This window comes from Poromitra crassiceps (assembly GCF_964638095.1).
Source record: "Poromitra crassiceps genome assembly, chromosome: 2".
In the NCBI taxonomy this organism is placed as follows: domain Eukaryota; kingdom Metazoa; phylum Chordata; class Actinopteri; order Beryciformes; family Melamphaidae; genus Poromitra; species Poromitra crassiceps.
This window is the reverse complement of record NC_139624.1, coordinates 87482494-87504989: the sequence shown is the minus strand read 5'-3', so window position 1 is coordinate 87504989 and position 22496 is coordinate 87482494. Positions and strand designations below refer to the sequence as shown.

Genomic DNA, 22496 nt, shown 5'->3' with positions numbered 1-22496 from the left:
ACCAGGACACACAATGGGAAATGGCAACCATGTTTTCCCTTTGATCATGACGCTGAAAACTACCCTTTGCACCTGTTGTTATTGGTCCTATGATGAGGTGCAGGAACTTTTTAATAGTTCTAGGAACAGTTGGAGGAACTCTCCTCTTTTTGTTGTGTTTGCACCGCAGGAACTGGAAACCATAGTTGTTCTTAGAATGCCATTTTGAGGGACTTATTTTTTAGCTCCTTCAGTTATCAGGGTAGGTAGCCTACTTTCCCAGCACAAGAGGAACCTTTAGTGGTCCAGACGTAAGTACTTGATTGGTCGAACTTCTAGAACTGCCCAGAGGCAGTAAAATCATCACTAACGTTAACTTGCCTTTTTTTGCGCTAACGTTAACGTTAGCTATCTAATTGTTAGCCAAGGTAGTATCAATCCCCCGTGATCTCTTACTTTGCTGTGAAGCTACTAGTAGCCGTGCTTCAGTGTACCATAGTGTTCCTATGGTTCCTATTGGTGGTGCGAATGCGAACAGAAAAAAGGCCTTGAAGGTATGTCGTTCTCGGGGAACCTCCCCAGCAGGCAGTTCCTCTCAGGGACTAGTCCAGAACTGTTTGGTCTGAAAGCACCTCAGATGCAAAACCATAGGGTCACATTAGGGTCATTGGGACATTTTTAGAGGTGCATGTTCTCATTTTTGTCCCTACTGCATACAACTTGTAAGAGAAATGCCCAAATAAAGCAATATTCCTTTCTGGAACGCAAGAATCTTGAGTTTAGCTCAATTTCTGAATCTGTATTATTTCTGAAATGGGGTGTTTGAAACTGGCTGCTCAGTGAGACTAGAAAGATGGAAGGGCAAGGTGCTCTGAAACTGTGCAGCCTGCTTAGTCTCTCGTGGCATTGTCAAAGCAAGTGAAACCACTAGAGGGCAATGATGAATAACAAAACTTCAGATCTTCAGTCAGACTGCTGGTACTACAAGAGAGAGTCAGTGGATGGGGTACACAGATCCAGCAGGACCAGGTGAGATCTCATCTCACTGGATATACACTATGTAACACTGTAACGTTACGTTGTAGCACAAAAAAATCTGATACAGCCAATACAGCCAGGCTGATTTAAAAAAAAATTCTGTCTGGCAAAATATGTGTCTTGCATAAATCCATTCATACACTTAGCCAAAGGAGGCCAGCCTGGGTCTACAGTCAGGTTCTCTTGAAAAATAACTTTGCTTAAATCCTGAAGCATCAGTAAAGTCAAAATCAACAGGCCATGTCCTATCAATTTAATTTGATTGGCAATACTTTCCACTTTATATAGGCTGTACATTCCAATAATTAGTTTTTTTTATGACTGCAAAAATGTCAATTTAACACGTCATCTAGCTAGCCTACGGTATATTAGTGAGTCTTAAAATCTATTCTACATTATAGCAAGTGGGGGGCAAAATCAGCCTGACTCGAGATCAGGCTGAAATAATTACACTTATTTAAATTTTCCAATACAGCGTACCTTGTTCAAAAGGTTTGAGACAGATGAAGTCTTGAAGGTAAGAGGCATTGCTGCTTGATTCAACAAGTTGATTGGCAAGAAATTAAAGCCGAGCTCAGTGTTCTCAAACTTTTTCATGCCAAGGACCCCAAAACTGACACAAATTAGACCACGGACCCCCATATGATAAGATTTTGTCCCAGGGTCCCATCTGATAGGAAGATTCATTAGGCTGCAGAAAGTCTATGAAACCCATAGTCATACATTCTTTCATTGTGTTACTTTATGGAGGTTATTATAGTGAAAATAAATTATTCTCCTTTTTGCTGGGGACACCCTGGAACCCCTCAGGACCCCTGGGGGTCCTCGGACCCCACTTTGAGAACCAAGGGCTACTGTTTTTTTTGTTTGTTTGTTCGTTTGTTTGTTTTTTGCTACTTGTTCAAAGGAAAATTACGATTTTTTTTTAGAACCTATAGCCTAGCCCTAGGCTACTATTAGGTAACGTTTTAATACTGCCCCCCCCCCCCCCCCCCAGCCCCAGTGAAGCTACTAGTAGGCTACTTGCTTAAATTAACCAATTAACCAATTAACCTCTGGTCTTTGCTGTGTGACGACCATAGGGGGACGACATGTGGAGCGGTGTAGGAGGACTGAGGCGCTCAGATGAGGAGGAATTCTCTGTGTGGCAGAGTGGCAGACAGACAGCAGGCTAGTCTTCAGCTCAAATCACCACCACCACCACCACCACCACCACCACCACCATCATCATCATCATCATCACCATCACCATCAGAAGAAGAAAACCATTTTCGCACAGGCTGCTCCTCCTACTCAAGTCTTCTGTCTCAAACTTGCACCGCGCCGCGCGCCTCGTCTCCGTCATTCACCAGCCTTCAACTACAGTAGCTAGTCTGCTATGGAAGCTTGACATGACTTTGTGACTTGGCTGAAATGTTCTTCAGTAACGTTAACGTCAGCCTACCTTTCCTCCTGGACACAGCAGCCCGAGAACACGTGTCCAAGCCGAATATCTGCTGCTGCTAGCACGACGGGCTGTGATGGTCCTGAATAACATCCCGAAGAGCAGAGCAACACGTCTGGACAAGCACATGGACTCGCTTGAAAATCCCATTTTACAAGTAAGTCAATTAATTAAACCGATCATCAACCAACATCTAGAGCATTTTAACACGTTTTATGAATGCTAAAATGTATTAAGAAACGAAACTGCACTGTAAATGGGTGAAATTAAGCTTATACCTGCAGGTAATTACCTCGTTACACCTACACACAGTACAAGTTTTAATGGACGCACGAGGGCGCTGATTGGCAAGAGGGCGTCACACACCCTGAGCTTGGGACAAGGTTGAGTGAGGTTCAACGAGTTCAACCCATGATGGTCAACCCAAATGTATTGCTCTGGTTCAACCTATCTGACTTTTCCTCAATCAAACTTGAGTTACCCTCATTACATTCTTTATCATTTGTGACTGGCTGCTTGTGGGGTGTGTGTGTGTGTGTGTGTGGGGGGGGGGGGGGGGGGGGGGGGGGGGGGGGGGGTGTTAAATATTTGTGTACGAATATAAAGCATATCAGTTTTGCCAGATTGTTTGTCAAAATGATAATCAATATCTCACTGCACTCCACCCAGACTGTGACCCAGACACAATCTTATATTTCCAACTTCCAAACTCTGTACCTCTTTTCCATACAGTATAGGTTAGGTTAAACATATAGGTGAAATTTCTCTTGAGTTTTTTTTTATTTCCAGTTGAAATAGGCCTATTTAAGCCCATGCATGTGCTCATCATCATCAATATCTGCCTGCACACCTCATGCCAGCACACATAAGCCAATTCTGTTTAGCCGACTACTCAAATGTGTATTTTTACACTTTTATAATATGACACAAGACTGGACTTTGCTCAACATCTCTTCTGTTATTTCTATTAGGGCTGTTTGGCTTGCTGAGGTTAATTAAACGTCAACCTGTTTCTCCTTAAAGGACTCACAGACTCTCTGCTGGCTGCTCACAAATGGCTCTGCAAATTGGTTCCTAAGAAACAGTCAGAATAGCTCTCCTTTTATATGCTTAATTTACATGTCCCAGGGGATTGGGTTGGAATAAAAGGCAGATTTGAAATGAATTTGTGTTTTTCAGTTGCTACTAGCAACACATACTGTGTAGGCGTACCTCAGCTCAGTGCATTGGTTTTCCAGACCCCCATCATATCAGAGTACAACTTGCATATTAGAGACCACCCACATAATCACATATCATTTTATGACTATAGTTCAAATATAATACTGCAGTAACTTAACTGACTGCGAGGTTTTCTATAAGGTAACAGTGCTGCTATATGGCTGTATATCCATAGTATAGTGTTCTTTTTATCACTTACAAACCACTTCACCTTCTCGCCCCCTCCCCCCCCCCCCCCCCCTTCTCTGAAGTCTCAAAGCAAAGGAGCACGAAGAAAAGGCCGATTTAAAGGTTCGGATGGCAGCACCTCCTCCGACACCACAACCAACAGCCTGGTCCGGCAGGTAAGGAGGCTGATGTGGAGCTCAGTTTGAATTCAAACATTTCATCTTTTCCTCAACACCTCTCAAATGTTAATTCTGCCACTGAAGGAGTGTCTGTGTGGACCATATGGATGAGGTATGAACGGAAATAGTGTGTGGAGAAAATGTACAGTCTCTGACTCAGTGGTTCCCAAACCTTTTCACGTCAAAGACCCCTAAAGTGACACAAATTAGACTACGGACCTCCATTTGATAAGATTTTGTCCCAGGGTCCCCCATCTGATAAGATCTTTTGCATCTAGATGTTTTATTATAGAAAGTGTATGAAAATCATGACCAAAATAATGACACATTCTGTCATTACTTATGGATGGAATTATAGTGAAAATAAATTATTCCCCTCTTTGCTCGGGACCCCCTGGAACAACCTTAAGGACCCCTGGGGGGCCCTGGACCCCACTTTGAAAACCACTGGTGTTATGACCATCCTGTGTGCACTTACAGTATGCCAAATAAGGCTCTTACCAAGAATAATCCAATTATTTCCTGGTTGTAATGACTACATTTAGGAATGCACCACTTACAGTAAGTGTGTGTGTGTGTGTGTGTGTGTGTGTGTGTGTGTGTGTGTGTGTGTGTATGTGTGTGTGTGTGTGTGTGTGTGTGTGTGTGTGTGTGTGTCGTCTCTGTGTCTCTGTGTCTCTGTGTCTCTGTGTCTGTGCGTGCGTGGGTGGGTGGTTGCGTGCGTGCACGAGTGCGCGTGCGCAAATGCAAACTGGCATAAGAGAGCATGCAGCTTCAGTCATCATCATCCATCAGCGATGAGATGATGCAGCAGAGAAAGCGCAGTGTAAACAGAGCTGGGTACAGCATGTTAACCATCCCGCTAAAGTGGAGGCATCTCCTCTGAGCGGCTGGAGCGTGGCTGCACGGCGGCCTGTTATAAAGCAGACGCTGCGAGATACACACACTCCACACGTCTGCTCTTTGTTGAGCAGACCTGCAAGGACAGGACGGGCCGGGTTAAGGATGGGCGCCCCTGCCGAGATGTTTCTGCCTTTTTTGGAGGAGGCACGTCTCGCCTGGTCTTTGGCACGGCGGCAGGGGGAAGCAGAGTGGATGGGAGCAGTATGGCACCTCTCGGCCCTGCTGTCACTACTTCCAGGCCGTGGTGGTCCTCGTCGTTGTTGCAGCTCAGCAGCAGCGTCCGCTTAATAAGGGTCTGCTCAGTCGTGCCTGATCTGCCCAGCTGCCACCCATGGGAGCTGGTGTCCGTTCCCACAGTCCGGTCCGGGTTCCGGTTAGGGCAAGGCGAGCGGTTTCCCCTCTGCCTCCACTAGGCTGAGTCAGTTTCCTCTCTGCCTCCACTAGTCTGAGTCAGTTTCCTCTCTGCCTCCACTAGTCTGAGTCAGTTTCCTCTCTGCCTCCACTAGTCTGACTCAGTTTCCTCTCTGCCTCCACTAGTCTGACTCAGTTTCCTCTCTGCCTCCACTAGTCTGACTCAGTTTCCTCTCTGTCTCCACTAGTCTGACTCAGTTTCCTCTGCCTCCACTAGTCTGACTCAGTTTCCTCTCTGCCTCCACTAGTCTGACTCAGTTTCCCCTCTGCCTCCACTAGTCTGACTCAGTTTCCCCTCTGCCTCCACTAGGCTGAGTCATCACAGACAAACACAATTAGCCTGACAGAGAGCATCTATCCGCAACACAGCCTGTATAGTGCCAAAGTCACGCCCTCTTCCGGGTTCAGCATGGGACCTAAGGGATTTCCTCCGCCATTCATTTTCCATAGACGTTTAGAAAAATCCTTATAAAAAGAGTTCTACTGGGTCTAGTCTGACTCAATGGAAGCAGGCTGTGGCTATAAGCTCTGCCATTGGCTCCGACCATTTCATTCGGACCGAAGGGAAATCCCATTCCACTCCCTGCATGTTACCACTCTCAAATGCCTCCGCTGCTGTGAAACAACAACGCGAGCTATCAAGCTGACAACCTACACGCTGAAAGAGGCACGTTTTGATAAAGATTTGCATTGTGCAATAAAGCAGGCCTGCTTGGTACCTTTGGTGGATGGTTGTGAAGATAACAGAGCATTTCCCCCCCGCTATACCAGAATGAGAGTGAGTTGAGCCAGACTCTCTCCTGCGCTGGTACAGCGTGAAACGAAGTGTGGAGATGCAAGCGAGACTATAGACTTTATTCGATTGACGTAAGTTCTTGACATAGCGCTGCAGCTCTCAAGTGTAAGAGTATAGTTTATAGGAAGCTAGCCGCCGTTAGCGTTACCTCTATCGTTCGTGTTGTGTTCGGATGGTGACCTGCGTTATACATGGCTGTAGTAATGACAGCAAATAAAGTCCCCGTGGTTTGTTTCTATCTCTACCGTCCACAGACGTGAAGGGAGCGAGACTGAGGATACGTCAGCAGCACAGGAGATGTGTGGATAGTTGGGAGAGACAGGTGAAACTTTCTGACAGCTGCTCACAGCAAAGTCTGTTCACCTCGTTTTTTCTTTTGTTTGTTATTACAGGCATTAACGACAGCATACAAACAAACAACAACTGTGAGGTTTTTATCGCTGGCATTGCCCTCGCTATTTTGTAATGGAACAGAAATGACAATAAGGCTGTTACTAGTTGTCAGCTGCAGCAGCGCTGTGCGCACAGGACGGTATGTCAACAATATGGTGCTGTCCAGGGTTAGCGAATAAGCTCTATACTGGGTCAAATCAGCGATTCAGCTATATTCAGAATGAGGAGAGCCCATAGAACATGTCACTCCAATCAAAACTTCGTGTGTGTGTGGGGGGGGGGTGGGGGGGGGGGTCTGAGTGGAATGTTCTATGGTCTCTACTGATCTCTGAATATAGCTGAATCGCTTGGTTTGACCCAGTGGGCAAGCCCACCCCCCCTTTCCCCTGAAGATGCGGAGGTCTTTGTTTAAGCTGTGATTCCTCGAATGGCCACTTGAGGCAGGACTCAGAAGTCCCGTCGTTCCTGTTAAAATGCCCCACTTTGTAACAGTAATTAAACATCTTTACAGCCTGGACCGAAACACAGTTTTGGTCTATATAGCTAATTTCACCTTTTCATAACAACTGTGGGGCGGTCATTTTTTATATAACTCGCCCGTTTGGAGTAAAATAGATGATAGAAAAGGGGTGATTGACAGATCGCCTGTCCAGTGATCGTGCAGCTTGCCGATCATGGACCAATAGCAGGCGGAGCTGCGGCTCTGGGAAACTCCCATCTCACGTGAGGTGTGGAAGGACTCAACCCATTCCCTCTCACTCTGCTGATGAAAAATCAAGATGGTGACGGCCAACGTTTGAACTCCGCCAGGGAGAAGAATTTTAATGGGATAGCTACGTCCATATTATTTATGTCTATGGTTTGACCAAGTAAAATGAATGAGGAAGAGGGCGTGACTTTGGCACTCTGTACAGAAACAAGGGGGTGGTGAAAGTGAGAGAGAGGGGAGGGGTGGGGGGGGGGGTGAAAGTGAGAGAGAGGGGTGGGGGGTGGGGGGGTGGAGGAGTGGTACTGTTTCAGGGTCAGCGAGGCCCCAGCATGTAGTGCACAAATATCTTCTTTTAGATGTTTGCTGTAAGAGGGCCCCAGAAATAGCAGACCTTCCAGTAACTCCTCCTCTGTTTGGATACTAATGTAAATACTCTTTGTGAATTGCTTTATCATAACAGCACTTTTTGTCTGACCTTATTTTTCCTCTCCCTCGTGCTCAATCTCACCGCCTGTGATTATTTTCACTTTTCACTGAAGAATGAGGGCGTAATGTTTAAATCGTTAAACTAACTAATATGGGATTTCACCGCCTATTCATCAACCTGTCGTTCTGTTTGCGTTATTTTATCACAATCATTTCTCTCCTCTGTTCACAAGCAGCCGGAGGTGCTGTTTTCCTAACAAGAAATGCTGCTTGGCGTGTTGTCTCCCTCCTGTCTGACCTGTTGCGTTCGTGACTCAGAGTCCTCGCATTCCTGTGGGCGTCGTCAGAACATGAGAGGCTCGTCGGGGTGACGGTGCGATCGATCCATCGCAGCTCCCGGCGTCATAAACACACTCAAAAAAACATATGACTCATGCTCTTATAGGGAGAGGGAGGAGAGAGGGCAGACAGAGAGGCGGTAGAGAGAGAGAGAGAGAAAGCAGGAGAGAGAGAGGTGAAGTGTGTAGTTCTGGCCCGGTGCCCAGCGGTTTGTTTTGCAGTGTGGAGGAGGGACGAGCAGAGGTCCAGACGAGACCCGAGTGCTCAGCTGTGGGAGGAGCGAGGTCACTCTCTAACGTCAGCTCAACACTGCTCTGCAGGGAGACAGGCAGAGCTACAGCCTATAACTGCATCACAGATCATGGATAGGACTGCAAAGTTGCTTTCATTATCGTTTAACCTATCTTTTTTTCCTCAATTCATCATTTAGTCTCTAAAATGTAAAAAAATCATGATACATACCCATCACAAATTCATTCAATCTTTATTTAAAGGAGAACTAACCTCCAAAACACTTTTTTTCAGCTTTTAACCAATATATATGACTTTGGGGGTGATGTGTGAAGAATTCTGGTCAGAATTTCCACATTTGACACCAAACTGTTGCCATTTTACCATTTGTATCATTTTTCAGCAGCATAACTGGCATAAGCGCCCTCTACGGGTCGAACACTGCTTTTTTTTTTTTTCTCAAATGAATGGGAGATTAGGGGCACACTGACGTCACAGTGCCCCCAAAGACGATGGGATTTCAAGATAATTACTCCCCTACCCCCTCTGTACCATTTCGGCTCCTCAGAACTCCAAGCCTATTCTTATTGAAGTTTGCTCTTAAAATACTGAACCAAACGTTGTCAAAGTTGGCACATGTCTTAATTATAGTTAGTTTCCCGCTGAATGTGTCACTACTTTATTAATATCTTACCCGAATAAGCTCGAATGATGATGTATATATTATCAGTCCGAGTTGGAAGCAGCTGGCCTGTCTCCAGCCCAGGCATGCGGGAGAGAGTCGTACTGTAAACCTCATGCACTAGCTCCAAGCTCCGCGGGCGCGCGCAGCAGAGCAGAGCTCTCTGTGCTCTGAGAGTAGAGAGAGCAGTCTGATATTTCCGCAAACAAATATGGTCGCAGTTTAGCGCACATGTAAAATATAACGCTATACTACGACGTGACAACGTGACAAAGCTTCTCTAAACACATCGGCTACTATCATTTCCCTGCATCCCTCCTACTGAGATTATATCGGTAATGATTTTGGACAGACTGAATGCGCGGAACGGGAGGAGGAAAGATCTGCAGCTGTGCCCTGAGAGACACTCGCCTCGCTCCGACTACTGTGCCTGTCTGTGAAAAGCGTCCTGTCCAGTCGCACCTTCGCAAACAGATGCGGGATTCCCTCAATCCTGTACCCAATCTCAGACTGTATTCTCTAAATCGCACACCAGCTATTTCTGTCTGTTTGTTTGTTGCTCCGTGAGGTTACAAGCGCCCCATGCATGCAGCAGGCTGTTTCCCCAGCCGGGGTCTGGCAGGAGGGAGGAGGCGCAGGCAGCCTGCACTGCGCTGAGAGGAAAAAACTTTTGCACAACTTTTAACAAGAATCACGAAAAGCCCCCAAACTAAAATGAAAAAGGGACTATATGGCAACTTGGACGAGGGAATGACGTAGAGAAATCTCGCATTGTGTTACCCCAGAACGGGGGGTTTGTCGTATTGTGCGGTGTGCTGCTGTAACGAGCCCATGCCACTTTGCTCTCGTAACGTAGTTGAACACACTGCCATAGAGTTACATGCAGAAAAATAATTAAATTTCTAGTTCGCCACTGAATTACCAAATTGATATAACGTTCAACCATTTTGAGCAAAGCTCTTTCCAAACAGGCCACCAGCGTTGGCTAGTTGTTGATAATTATACAGATATGGCCCCTCTCAAATAAATTATTTTTGAGGCAATAGGCAAACTGTAATGGCGTCGATTTCCGAAAAAAAATCTGGACTTCAACACAGCCAAAGAGTCCAGTATAGACAAGAGCATATGTCATTTCTTGGTTTTTTCCATAGGTATTTTCAAATCACTGTTCTAATACATATCTAGGGGGTTAGTCCCCCTTTAAACTCGAAAATTCATTGAGGACAAGCCTCATTTGCAATGATGTCGAGTAAAGAAGTACATACATATAAATACAGTAAATGTACAAAATGCAAACATAATAAATGGTAAAAAAATATAAAGTGTGTACAGTCAATCAAAACAAGTGCAGGTTATGGTGGTGGAATGGTTGGTGATCAGAGATTTAAACTGACCGAAAGATACCAGGGTATTGAGTTTTAGTGTTTGTTGAATGGTGTTCCATGTATGAGGTGCACAGTAGTTAAAAGCAGTTTTTCCGAGTTCCGTATGAACTCTTGGAATCACAAGAGTGAGCCAGTTTGTGGTACGTGTACTATAATAGCCAGATTTCCATTTCAGTAACGAAGTGAGATAATCTGGACAGTCTCCAATTAAGGCTTTATATAAAAACAAATGCCAGTGCAATTCTCGTCTTTGTGCTACGAACACCAGCCAACTCTATTATATAAAACACAGTGATGAGTATCGTATTTATCACCAAATGACCAGAGTCCAAAGCGATGTCTTAGTCTGACCAGCAGCCAAACAATTTTAAATTGTTAGAAGTACAGATCAGGTGGACCCAAATGCAGACAGCAAAGGCGGAGGCAGGGCTTGATAATTAAACAAGGCTTTACTGTAGTCTCAGCAGGCACAGAATACAGAACTTAGGTCAAGACTAGACTAGACTAACAAACAAACAAAGAAAGGCGGGTGGCTGAGAATAGCAACGAATAGAATAGAGTTTTTATTGAAAAAGTGTGCATCAAGTAAACTAAAGTCTTGTTGGAGTGGACATCACAGTACAACCGTGGTCGTCAAACTTCCCACTTCACTATAACATGTTGTATTTGCGAGGGGTATATATCGCATCGCTGTATGTGTGTTTCTCTTAGGGTTTACATTTCATTTCATTTTATTTTGTCCAATATTCAAATATTCCAGAAATGCATGTTGTGTTAAAAATAAATATTATTTCTATCTAACACTTTTTAGCCTGATTTGTTTGTTTTCTTGTAAAAAGTTATGCCGCCTCAAAGCTTTCTGGGAAATATCCAAACAACGCTGGTGTTTGGTATAGGAGAAGGGAGGGGGTGGTGGATGGGGAGTGCTGTCCTACTAAACGGGAGCCCGGGAGGGACACCAACTACTGGTTACACTGAACACTGTTTTTTCGCTGACGGAAATTAACATGAGACTGCGAATAATTCGCATCGGACCTGTGTGTATAGGTTGCAATGCAGAAAATTTGGACGGAATTTCGTACCGCATTCCGCCTCCGCATTTGCACCGCATCTGTGTGAAACGGCCTTAACCGTTCACACAAGAAGGCGAAGCCTTCCCTTTTCCTCTCAGCGCCTCCTCGGCACGCCTTGAACCCGCCCACAACTCCCATTGACTTCATGCCTGGCAGCTTCACGCGTCACGCTTGGAAAATAGGACTGAATCCTGAACGTCGAACGATCGCTTGAGCAAGGTGTGAGCGTGGCTTCAGCGTGACACGTGCGCGGGTGGTGTGAACGGCTTCACCTGTTAACAAGGACGCCTAAATGAAACTTATGGGTTCAGCGTAGGTTGAGCTTAGGTTGAGCGTTGCTTCGGCGTATATAATAGTGTGAACGGGGGCTTAGGGTTGGACGATGTCTACCAACTTGAATCATCACGATGTCCAGGGTAAAAATTGATGATGGACGATGGCATTGTTGTTGATGGGCGGGGGGAGGGATGGGGGGGTCGTCATGCCGATCTTTTCTTTTTTTCAATAGCAGCCAGCTGGTATAGGCTATGATGCTTCAGCATGGGGTGGTAAATGCGTTGTTTGCTTTCCCGCGGTGCACCAGACAGCAATGTGCGCGGCACACGGCTCTTATAGACATCACGATGTTACGATGGTGGGGGCTGAGACCATGGTCTGTGCCTGACATCATCGTTGGCCTTTATGCTCATGTTGAAGGATTATGGATGTTCCCACAGCTCATCAAATCAATTCATTCATAGAACAAGTCATCATTTGCCGTGGATACTAGGAATGCAAGTGGTTTCTAGCCTTGTGGTGGCAACCCATCCATCGTTTCCCTGCCTTCTGTGCCAAGGCATGCTGGGATAGGCTCCAGCCCCTTGTGAACCCTCAATAGGAACATGCAGGTAAAAGAAATGCATGAATGACCCAATACAAACTATGAAGGCAGCTGCCAAAAGCGTTTTTAAAGGCTCAGTGGAGGATGAATTGAATGACATGAGCTACACATTGCTTAGAAACAACACAGCAGCAGCAAGGATTAGAGCCCGACCGATATGGGATTTTTGAAACCGATACGATACCGATTTTAGGGAATAAAAAATTACCGATACCGATAATATCGGCCAATATTTTTTTTATTTTTTTTATTTTTTTTTATCATCAAATGTTTATCCCCCATTAGTGCTAATCCCCCATTAGTGCTATTTTTTTATTTATTTATCCTGGTTGCTGCTCCACCCTCTGCCGATCTGGGGAGAGCCGAAAACTGGCTCCATGCTTCCACATGGGCAGTTAGCCAGCCGCTTCTTTTCACCTGACAGGGGAAGCTTCACCGGTAGGACATAGCACGTGGGAGGATCACGATATTCCAACGAGTTCCCCTCCCTCCGAACAGGCGCCCTTAACGACCAGAGGAGGCACCACATCAGCAACCCTCAAATATCAAACACTTGACAAAGATATGATTGAGTTGACATGAATTGAAATATGTGATGTAGGCAGGATATTTTACAGCTTATTAATAAACTCAATGCAATGAAACAGTAAACTTAACTGGGAATTTAATAATTATAAATAACTAGAAATACAAAAACACAATAGAACAAATAGTTAAGAAAAAATATCAAATATACACAACATGCTGTCCATGCTGTCTATAACTTATATATATATATATATATATATATATATATATATATATATAAAAAAAAAATCGGCCGATAAAAAAAAAAAAATCGATATTATCGGCCCGCCGATATTATCGGCCATTATCGATATATCGGTATCGGCCGATAATATCGGCGGGCCGATAATATCGGTCGGGCTCTACCAAGGATCTGACTCCCAGAGAGTTATGTGATGCTACCTGCTGCGCTTCCCATTCTGTTTATGTAAATGGTCATACTTGGCTTCCCATCGCCTGCCTGCCTCTGTCTATTTTTCTCTTTCACCTCTGTGACAGTGTCCCCTGGCTTAATATGTGCTCAGTGGTTAGCGCTGCTGCCTCACAGCAAGAAGGTCCCAGGTTCGAAACCCTGGTCTGTCCCAGGTGCTTTCTGTGTGGAGTTTGCATGTTCTCCCCATGTTTGTGTGGGTTTCTTCCGGGTGCTCCGGTTTCCTCCCACCATCAAGACATGTATGTAATGTTAGCGTTAATACTCCTGTCAGTGTGCGTGAGGCAGTGGCAAGTCTAAATGGAGTTCCAAGTAACCGCAGTTGAAAATTAGCCATCTGGCCACTGACGCATGTACAGTAATGTTCAATAATCTGCAATGTCCCTCAAATAAACAACTATGTCTCTCGCTCTGAAGCAGCTTTTCCAAGGCCCATTGTTGCATTTAGAGCCTGTTTGTGTCTCTGTGCATTTGGATGGGGAGAAGTGATGAAAGGCTGTGTGAGAGGACGTGGTGAGGGCAGGAACCCCCTTCTCATTCTCTCCTTGATTGCAAATATTTTTCCTCTTCATGATCCACTAGATTATCTTTTCTCTACTTAATGGAGGGAAGGGGTGACGCAAACAACCTGTCGGCTCTGATACTTATCAGATCTGGCAACTCCCAGAGTTTTTATGTAAGTGATACCAGCGGCACAGGGGTACAGAGTGGCTGCCACTGTCCAAGCCACTGGAAACCTTGGAAAGGTGAACCGTAAAATTAACCTGGCAGACCTTTTTCTGAACTTTGAACAGCATATGTCATCGATTTCCAATAGTGGATATTTCTGGCAAGCCATAGTTTCTGGCATCAAACCCCAGGAATGATGCTTGGAATTTAATACACTTTGTTGAAATGCTATGGAATTATGAGAGGCAGCTGTAAACTGCCACTGTCCCATTGTTGGTAACCTAATCAGCTGTAACGGCAGCACAAGACTGCCATCTGGTGGCAAAACAGATGAAGGCAGGGATTTAACTCCTCGCTGATAATCAGTGCCAGAGTAAGCAAATCATATGTAATCAGATTCATTGTTTCCTGGTCATGGTAAAGGAGGTTTAGTTACAGACCAAAGTGTTCCAGCATTTGTCCTAGACAGCTAAAAAGCATTAAAAAAAATCCCTAAGTTGTAGTATGAAGTTGATTCATTTATTTAATTACTTCTTTTTTTTAATACTTTTGAATATTTTCTTGCCTGCCTTTTGCTCATGGACACTTCGGCAGAGCAGATGCTTGCTGACTTGAACCCAAGTCTCTGGTTGAAGCAGACTCACTTCCCCAAGCTGCCCCATTATGGTGGAGGCAGAATTAGTTTGGCATGATTTTGATGCACTATCCGCCTAGTGGCCAAGGTCAATACTTTACATAAAATAATGATTATGAGTGATGATTTGTTATGTCTATTGAAGATAGTCACCATCATTATTGGCCCGTACATTGCACCTTTTGGAAAATAAAGGCATCATGAGCTCAAGATGATCCCTCAGAAATGTTTAAAATGCGGCGTCTGGTGAAGAGGTAAAAGTGCTCACCTACCTGTCACCAAAAGACTTATTTTGAAGGATTGGAAGTCCTCCTCTTCACCTTCTTTCCAGGTGTGGACATGGTCTCTGTAATACAGATGGAAAGACTCCGGTTCCAGAGAACAAACTCATTTGGAAAGTTCTCAACTATCTGGGACCCGTTTTTAACCTACTTTGAGGAGGTTAAGAATGACTAGTGACTAACTTGATTGTGGAAAATCCCCTCATTTCACATTCCTCCCACTGCCTCCTCACTGCTTCTCTTCACTGCTCTCTGGATGGGCGGAGCCCGAGAGCTAATAAGGCCAGTCACATCACCTGTGGCAAATCCCTTCTGCTGCAAACCATAGTAGCACAAGCTGGCTGGCCTCCACTGGATTCCACACCTTCACCTTTGCTGTGTAAATGATTAGTAAGTGTTCCTTTTAGTTGACTTTGCTTTGGTAATTGATGATCATTGGTTGCACTGCTTAAGTTCCTTTAATAGTTATTTCTTTATTTGGATATTATATAATTAGTAATTGTTTGGAGTTAATTGTTATGTTGAAACACTATGGATTTATAATATGTTATTCTTTCTTTATCACCAGCAAACCAGCAGCATCAACAACATATGGTGTCACAATAAATATTACTGGTGTTGGAATTCAAGCCTCTGCTGTCTTCTGTCCTGGCCGACAGGCCATTGTGTTGGGCCCTACCTGGAACCAGGCCTTAGCCCTGAGCTGCACCCACCCTCACCACCATTCCATACAGTTGATATTTTTCATTGATGTTGACTTGTCTGAAATTATATGGGACAGGAGTCTATCTATAGTCCAGCTCTGTTCAGTTAACAGCAGACACCAACTGATCCAATTTAAGGTCACTCATCATCTTCATTATTCAAAGTCGAGGTTGCACAATGCACAAGATCTACCCTTCTGTCTCACCACTATGTGATAGGTGTCGGGTGTCAGAGGGTACATTATCACATGGGTTTTGGTTTTGCCCTTCACTATCTGGATTCTGGGCCAAAATATTTGATTGGTACTCTAAGGCCTATAAAATAACCCTTCAGCCGGAGGCGGAACTCACCATCTTCGGCTGCTCAGAATCCTCTCTGCTCCTCCCTATGGCTGTACAACAGTCTCTGACTCAGGGGATGACTATCGCCAAGATACTCATTTTGAAGGAGTGGAAGTCCCCCTCTCCACCTTCTTTTCATCTGTGGCTGACAGACATGGTCTCGGTTATAGATATGGAGAGACTTCGGTTCCTGAGGACCAATTCATGTAGGAAATTCACAATCATCTGGGACCCATTTCTAGCCTACTTAGATGAGGTTAAGAACGACAAGTAACTTGCTCAGCTGACTTCTCATGGACCCCTTGCATGGGATTCCACGCACATTTCTTACAAGCACATGGGAACTTGATGCGGCTGGTAGCGCCATGTTGTAACATTAATGTTGGTATATGTTTGTTTTTGTTTTTTGTCTGAGCCTGTTTTTTGTTTTCGATGTTCTGAAAATTATCAAATAAAATATTGAAAAAAAAAGAATGACTAGTGACTGAGGTTAGTGGTAATTGACGGCTTGCCCAGCTGATTTCCCACAGACCCCTTGTATAAGATCCCATACGCAATATCTCTTACAAGCACTTAAAGTCGAGGTGAACCCGTTCGTCACGTGCATCTGAGTCCATTTCAGACTGAAAACAAATTGAGAGGCGGACCATATACGGTGTCGATTATTTGATTTGACAATTCAGAGGACTGGCTTTGGCATTGGCCAATCCTTGCGTGTTCCACCCCCAAATCGGGTGGGATTCAGCGTGTCGTGCTACGCGAGTGGGATCCGCGGAGTACCAGGCAGCCAGGCTGCTTCGTGCGGAGCGAGCAGACAATCCGATGCATGGGTGCTGCCCACCCGCCTGGAAACTCCGAGAGACGACCCCTGACAGCCAGGGAGGCTGTCAGGCTCGGAGGCGCGCGCCATTATCGTTATAAATGTAAATAATATTCCTGGAATGCGTGTTTTTCACGAGCCAGTTACATTTCTTTGCATTCTTAGAGATTATAGTTTTTGTTTTTTGTTCATGTTTCTAACAATTGGCGAAGTTAGTAGTTAGTTTATGGGATAGGAATTCTGCCAGATGACAGGCACTAGGTGCCATTTTCTCTTTCTTTTGGAAGAGAAAATTATCCTGAAATGAAGATTTGATTGACAGCTGCATGTCATGATATGATTGGTTGAAATGGGGTAGAAATTTGATAGTACTAGGTGACGTCAGCAGCAAACTGTACATTACTGTTATCAATGAAATCTTGAAAAATGAACTTTTGATGTGAAAAAGTGTGAAAAACGAAAGAAATTAGACTTTTGTGATTTTGTTTGCATACATTATTAAATAGGTGCACTACTGCATACCCAGTTATTTGAACTAAAAGAAAATAAAAGTCATTTTTGGGTTCAGCTCGACTTTAAGCACCTTATGCGGCTGGTAGCTCCACGTTACAATGTTAAATGTCAAAGATGTTTTATTACTTATTTTCCTGTGTCTGAGCCTGTTTGTCTTGTATGTTTATCGTTCTATAAAAGAGTGGCGAAAAATTGGAAAAAAGTGCTCGTCTAGCACTGTGGAGAGTAGACCTGGGTTCAATTCCCGGCAGCGGAACTTCTGGCTTGGCCCCGTCTGTGGGTGGGAAGCCGCTGGGATATCACATGTGTTCTGGTCGCTGCACTAGTGCCCCTTCTGGTCAGTCTGGCTGCTTGTTCAGCGGAGGGGAACTGGGGGGAATAGCGTGATCTTCCCATGTGCTACATCCTGCTGGTGAAACTCCTCTCTGTCAGGTGAAAAGAAGCGGCTGGCGACTGCCCATGTATTGGAGGAAGCATGTGCTAGTCTACAACTCTCACCAGAGGGGTGGAGCAATGACCGGGACAGCAGGGGGAATTGGCCAAGTACAACTGGGGAGAAAATGGGGGGGAACAAAAAAACGTAATAAAAAAAGAAAAAAGAAGAAATGCTTAAAATAGCAGTGATTAGGATTTGCTTAGAGTTGTGAACTTTTAAATAGTTGAACTTTAGCAAAACCATGCTGGCACAGAATCACTACAACCACTGCCTGTGGTTTCATGTAGTTGCTTCCATTATTTTGTCCATAAACTACATATTCGTTCACCTTAAATAGCACGACATCCTGCGTGCTGGTAAATTATGCCATGCAAAGTCGCTCACAGTGCTTTTATTTGTTTTGATCATAAGATGGATGCCTTTATTATCCCCCTCTCATGCCGTGAGAGCCTGCGTTTCTCTTCAGGCGTCTGCTGTCTCTGTGATTGATTGAGAATGTCTTCAGGACAGAGACTGAGGCCCACTGAGTTTTCTCTGCCCTTCAACTAGCAGAGTAAAAATGGCTGTTGTGGTTCTTTATTTGCTTGATCACAATAGATTTCTATATGCAGTAGCAGGGGACACTAGCAGTCAAACATTTAGACATACCTGATTGAATGTTTTTCATTCTCTCTTAAAGCCATTTGGTTCTAAAGCCTTATGCCTAAATGCTTGACATTAAGTTTAGTACACAAATATAAATAGTCAAGCTGATTTTTGATTTATCTAACACTTTCTTGGTAACTGCATAATGGGCCTTTTTCACAGCACCCATTTTGTGTCTAAAAGGCTAATAGGCTAAAAGGCTAATCTAATGAGGGACCCAGCACTATAACACCTAAATGGATTGGAAGTTGGAAACCCTATTAATGTTTTGGTTGCACCTGTGTTTACCCTGCCTTTTAGAGACACAATGGCTGCTGTGAAAATGTCAATTTGTGTTATTTCATAGTTTTGATGTGTTATTTCATAGTTTTGATGTCATTACTATTATTCTAAAATGTAGAAAATAATAAAAATACAGAAAAATGTGGTGTGTCCACACTTTTGACTGGTAATGTAGGTATGACCTATATCTGCACAAAAAAGACTAAATAATGAACTCAAATTACACAGAAAGTACTTTAGTATACAAACATGCCCCATCCACAGTGTTTGCCATGGTGTCAGGAGCAGGTAAGCAATTACTCGTCAAAGGGGAGACAGCCTCTGACAGAGTAACTGATAGATAGATTCCCCTCGCTGTGCAAGGTGCACAAGTGCCTGTCTATAAGGATGCCCTTCAATCACAACCACAGACACATGTCAGCTAGTGAAATATTGGCAGTAAACTCAGATGGTTCCACACTGATGAAAGACGTGCCAGCTTTATGTCTGGCTGAGTGTCAGTCATGCCCAAGGAGGAGATATATTGAGACTGATGCTTTCCCTTATGAGCCCAGAGCTTCACAACAGGCTACACACCAGTTGTGCCAGAAACTGCTCAGTATATACACACCAAATAATGTGATATTAGATAAATATTATCTTGCTCAAGTCATGTTTATCTTTATTATCCCTCCAGAGGGAAATTCATTTGGCCAGTAAAAAAACATACATAAAACATATTAAAACGTTAAGAACAACAGTAGCAACAACAACAACAACAGAGTAATAAACATATCCCAGGAGTACACAAGAAGGATAAAAGCCTAGTGCAGGTGAGGAAAAAATGAGATGTTCCTCAGATGTTCATTGAAGAACCTAATAGCAGCGGGGATGATGGGGCTACTAAAGCACTAAGCCAATCACCGATCAACAGGCACTACCCACTTGTTGGACACAACAGAGTATGGTAGTACTGTACTGTATGGTAACACTGTACCTTTTCTTCACCAGACAGAGAGCAGTTTCTGTCCTTATCTTGACTGTCTGAAAGCAGAAGTCACACTCTTATTGTCCCTCTGACAAAGCACAATGACTGATGAGTGTGAGAGAGGAGAGGAGAGCAGCGCTGACAAGAGCCAGAGGAAACGCATAAAGGAGAGAAGGAGGGAAGGAGAGAGACAGAGAGAGAGGGAGGGAAGGAGAGAGACAGAGAGAGAGAGGGGGGAGGGAGGGAGACAGAGAGAGAGGGGGGAGGGAGGGAGGGAGGGAAGGAGAGACACAGACGGGGGGAGGGAGGGAAGGAGAGAGACAGAGAGAGAGGGGGGAGGGAGGGAGACAGAGGGAGGGAGGGAAGGAGAGAAAGAGGGAGGGAGGGAAGGAGACAGACAGAGAGGGAGGGAGGGAGGGAAGGAGACAGAGAGGGAGGGAGAGAGGGAGGGAGGGAGGGAAGGAGAGAGACGAGGAGGGAGGGAAGGAGAGAGACAGAGAGGGAAGGAGAGAGGGAGGGAGGGAAGGAGAGAGACAGGGAGGGAGGGAAGGAGAGAGACAGAGAGGGAAGGAGAGAGGGAGGGAGGGAAGGAGAGAGACAGAGAGGGGAGGGAGGGAGGGGAGGGAGGGAGAGAGAGACAGAGAGGGAGGGAGGGAAGAAGAGAAGACACAAGCTGGTATTCACCAACCCAAATTCTCTCATGTCACTCCCCTCTTCCGGGACCTTCACTGGCTTCCCATCTCGGCACGCATTAAATTCAAAACACTGGTACTGGCCTACAGGGCAGTACACCAGACAGCCCCTCGGTACTTACAATCTATGGGTCAGGCTCCAAATCTCTCACCCGATCCCTCCGCTCCTCCACCAGTGCAGGACGCCTTGCCCCTCCTCCACTACGGGGGCTCAAAAGTCGCTCATCGCCCGTTCGCGACTCTTCTCGTCCCTGGCACCTCAATGGTGGAACGAGCTTCCACCTTCGGTCAGGACGGCCGAATCACTGCCGATCTTTCGGAAAAGACTAAAGACACACCTTTTCAGGCTCCATCTGGGTCCTTCTTGAACTAACTTCTTTCTCTCTTAAAAAAAAACAAAAACAAAAAACTACTAACCTAAACTAAACTTGTACCACTGTTCCTTCAGAAGTTGTAGTTGTCATAAACTGTGTTGCATAGTTGATTGCTCTATTGCTGACAAAAATGTGTTTATTGTAAGTCGCTTTGGACAAAAAGCGTCTGCCAAATGACGTAATGTAACACAAGCTGCCCTTGCCTTGTGAAATGATTGTCTAGTATTTGCTGTTTAGTCACAGTACAGCAGGTGCTGCAGCTTCAGTGTCATCTCTGCATATGATTAAGATAGAGCATACATTACATTAGGCTGTCATCAATGAGGGTGACACTGCAAGTATTGAGAAGGACGAAGCTAAAAGTGCATGTATTCAAACTTTTTAGAGACCATTGCCTGTCTCCTTTTGAAACTACCTGTAAATTTCCATCTATTAGATATCTTAGGTCTTTATCTTTATTGTTTATTTGAGCAGGGACAGTACACAATAAACATATTGCACCAGAGATAGCTAAGAGCCTCATTTGCATCTGTAGTCCCTGGGCGCACAGAGTCCTGTGCGCACATAGTACATATCAAATACAGAAATAAAAGAAAATCCTAGTGTCTAAACAATCAATATACATGGTACAAAAAATTATAATACTTACTGATTAGTAATATATAACACAGTAAAATATAACACGCTTTCACATATACGCTGGTGGACTCGGTGCGATTCGGGGGGGGGTGAAGTTGCAACATTTTATGTTGCGATTTTCATTTGGTCTGGTTCGCTTTCACACGGCAATTTGTCACAAGGCGTGGTTAAAGCAGACTAAACAGCTTATATGTGAAAGCGACCTTAGAAACTCACTTTTAATTTGTCTTCACTTCATTTTGACGAATTATTTTTATAACATAATATATTATCTGAATTTTGTTCTCCCAGAATTTGCATATTCAAACCCACATTATGACTGGGATGTGGCAACATTACCACTTGTCAGATAGTGCCACTCATAATCAAAAGATACAAATGTGATTGAATCGGGTTGTGTTAAATCAGGTTTTATGATGAAAGCAATCCAATTCAACTGATTGGAAGCTAGTATGTATTTTGCACCAAGGTCCTCACTCCTCTCATCCAAAAACCCTGCGGTTTATGTCAAAGGAAGCTTGGTATTAATATTCATCAAAAAAGTAAATGCAAAAAACAGTTGTAATATTCACATTCACTTCAGATTCACTAAATGGCTTAAAGTGATGAACTAAAAAAGTGCAGAGGGAAAGCTGTTGCCATTTCAAAAGGGCATTTTGTTTAACCATTGAAATCATCCCTCATGATGTGTGCTCACGCTTGAATGGCCTGTGTGTGTTGTGTGTGTGTGTGTGTGTGTGTGTGTGTGTGTGTGTGTGTGTGTGTTGTGTGTGTGTGTGTGTGTGTGTTGTGTGTGTGTGTGTGTGTGTGTGTGTGTGTGTGTGTTGTGTGTGTGTGTCATCATCATGGCAAAATGTGGTAGCGGGGAACTACCACAGAAGCCGTTCTGAGTGCTTTGTGAGATGTTTATATGTCTGTCTGTCTGTCTGTCTGTCTGTGGACAGATTTTCTCAGCGCGATACTGTCAAAACCGTGCAAGATGCAGCCCACGAAAACTTTCCAGGTGTGTATCAAAATTAAGGTCGAGTTTGAAAATGGCGAGTTCTCAGCAACCCCGATTTTGCGAACGCAACAGTTTCAAAATCGTCACAAAAACTTTACAGGTGTGTCGATTTTGAAAATGGGTGTGATCTGAGAAGACCCCCCCCCCCCCCCCCCCCCCCCCCCCCCCCCCCCCCCACACACACACACACACACACACACAGACAAAATGTACTCCCATGCAGGGCCCGAAATTAGAGCCC

At 44.6% G+C, this 22496-nt stretch overlaps 1 protein-coding gene across 1 annotated transcript in view; it reads left to right on the top strand.

The window, feature by feature from the left end:
* Positions 1-2537: 2537 nt before the first annotated feature.
* The window catches only part of cacnb2a (calcium channel, voltage-dependent, beta 2a), a gene marked incomplete at its 5' end in the record, with an annotated part of 113822 nt that continues 93863 nt past the window's right edge, over positions 2538-22496 (top strand). The window contains 2 exons of the mRNA XM_083657915.1: positions 2538-2618; positions 3934-4026. Coding sequence (XP_083514041.1) covers positions 2538-2618; positions 3934-4026 — 174 coding nt within the window. The remainder of the gene's footprint in view (positions 2619-3933; positions 4027-22496) is intronic.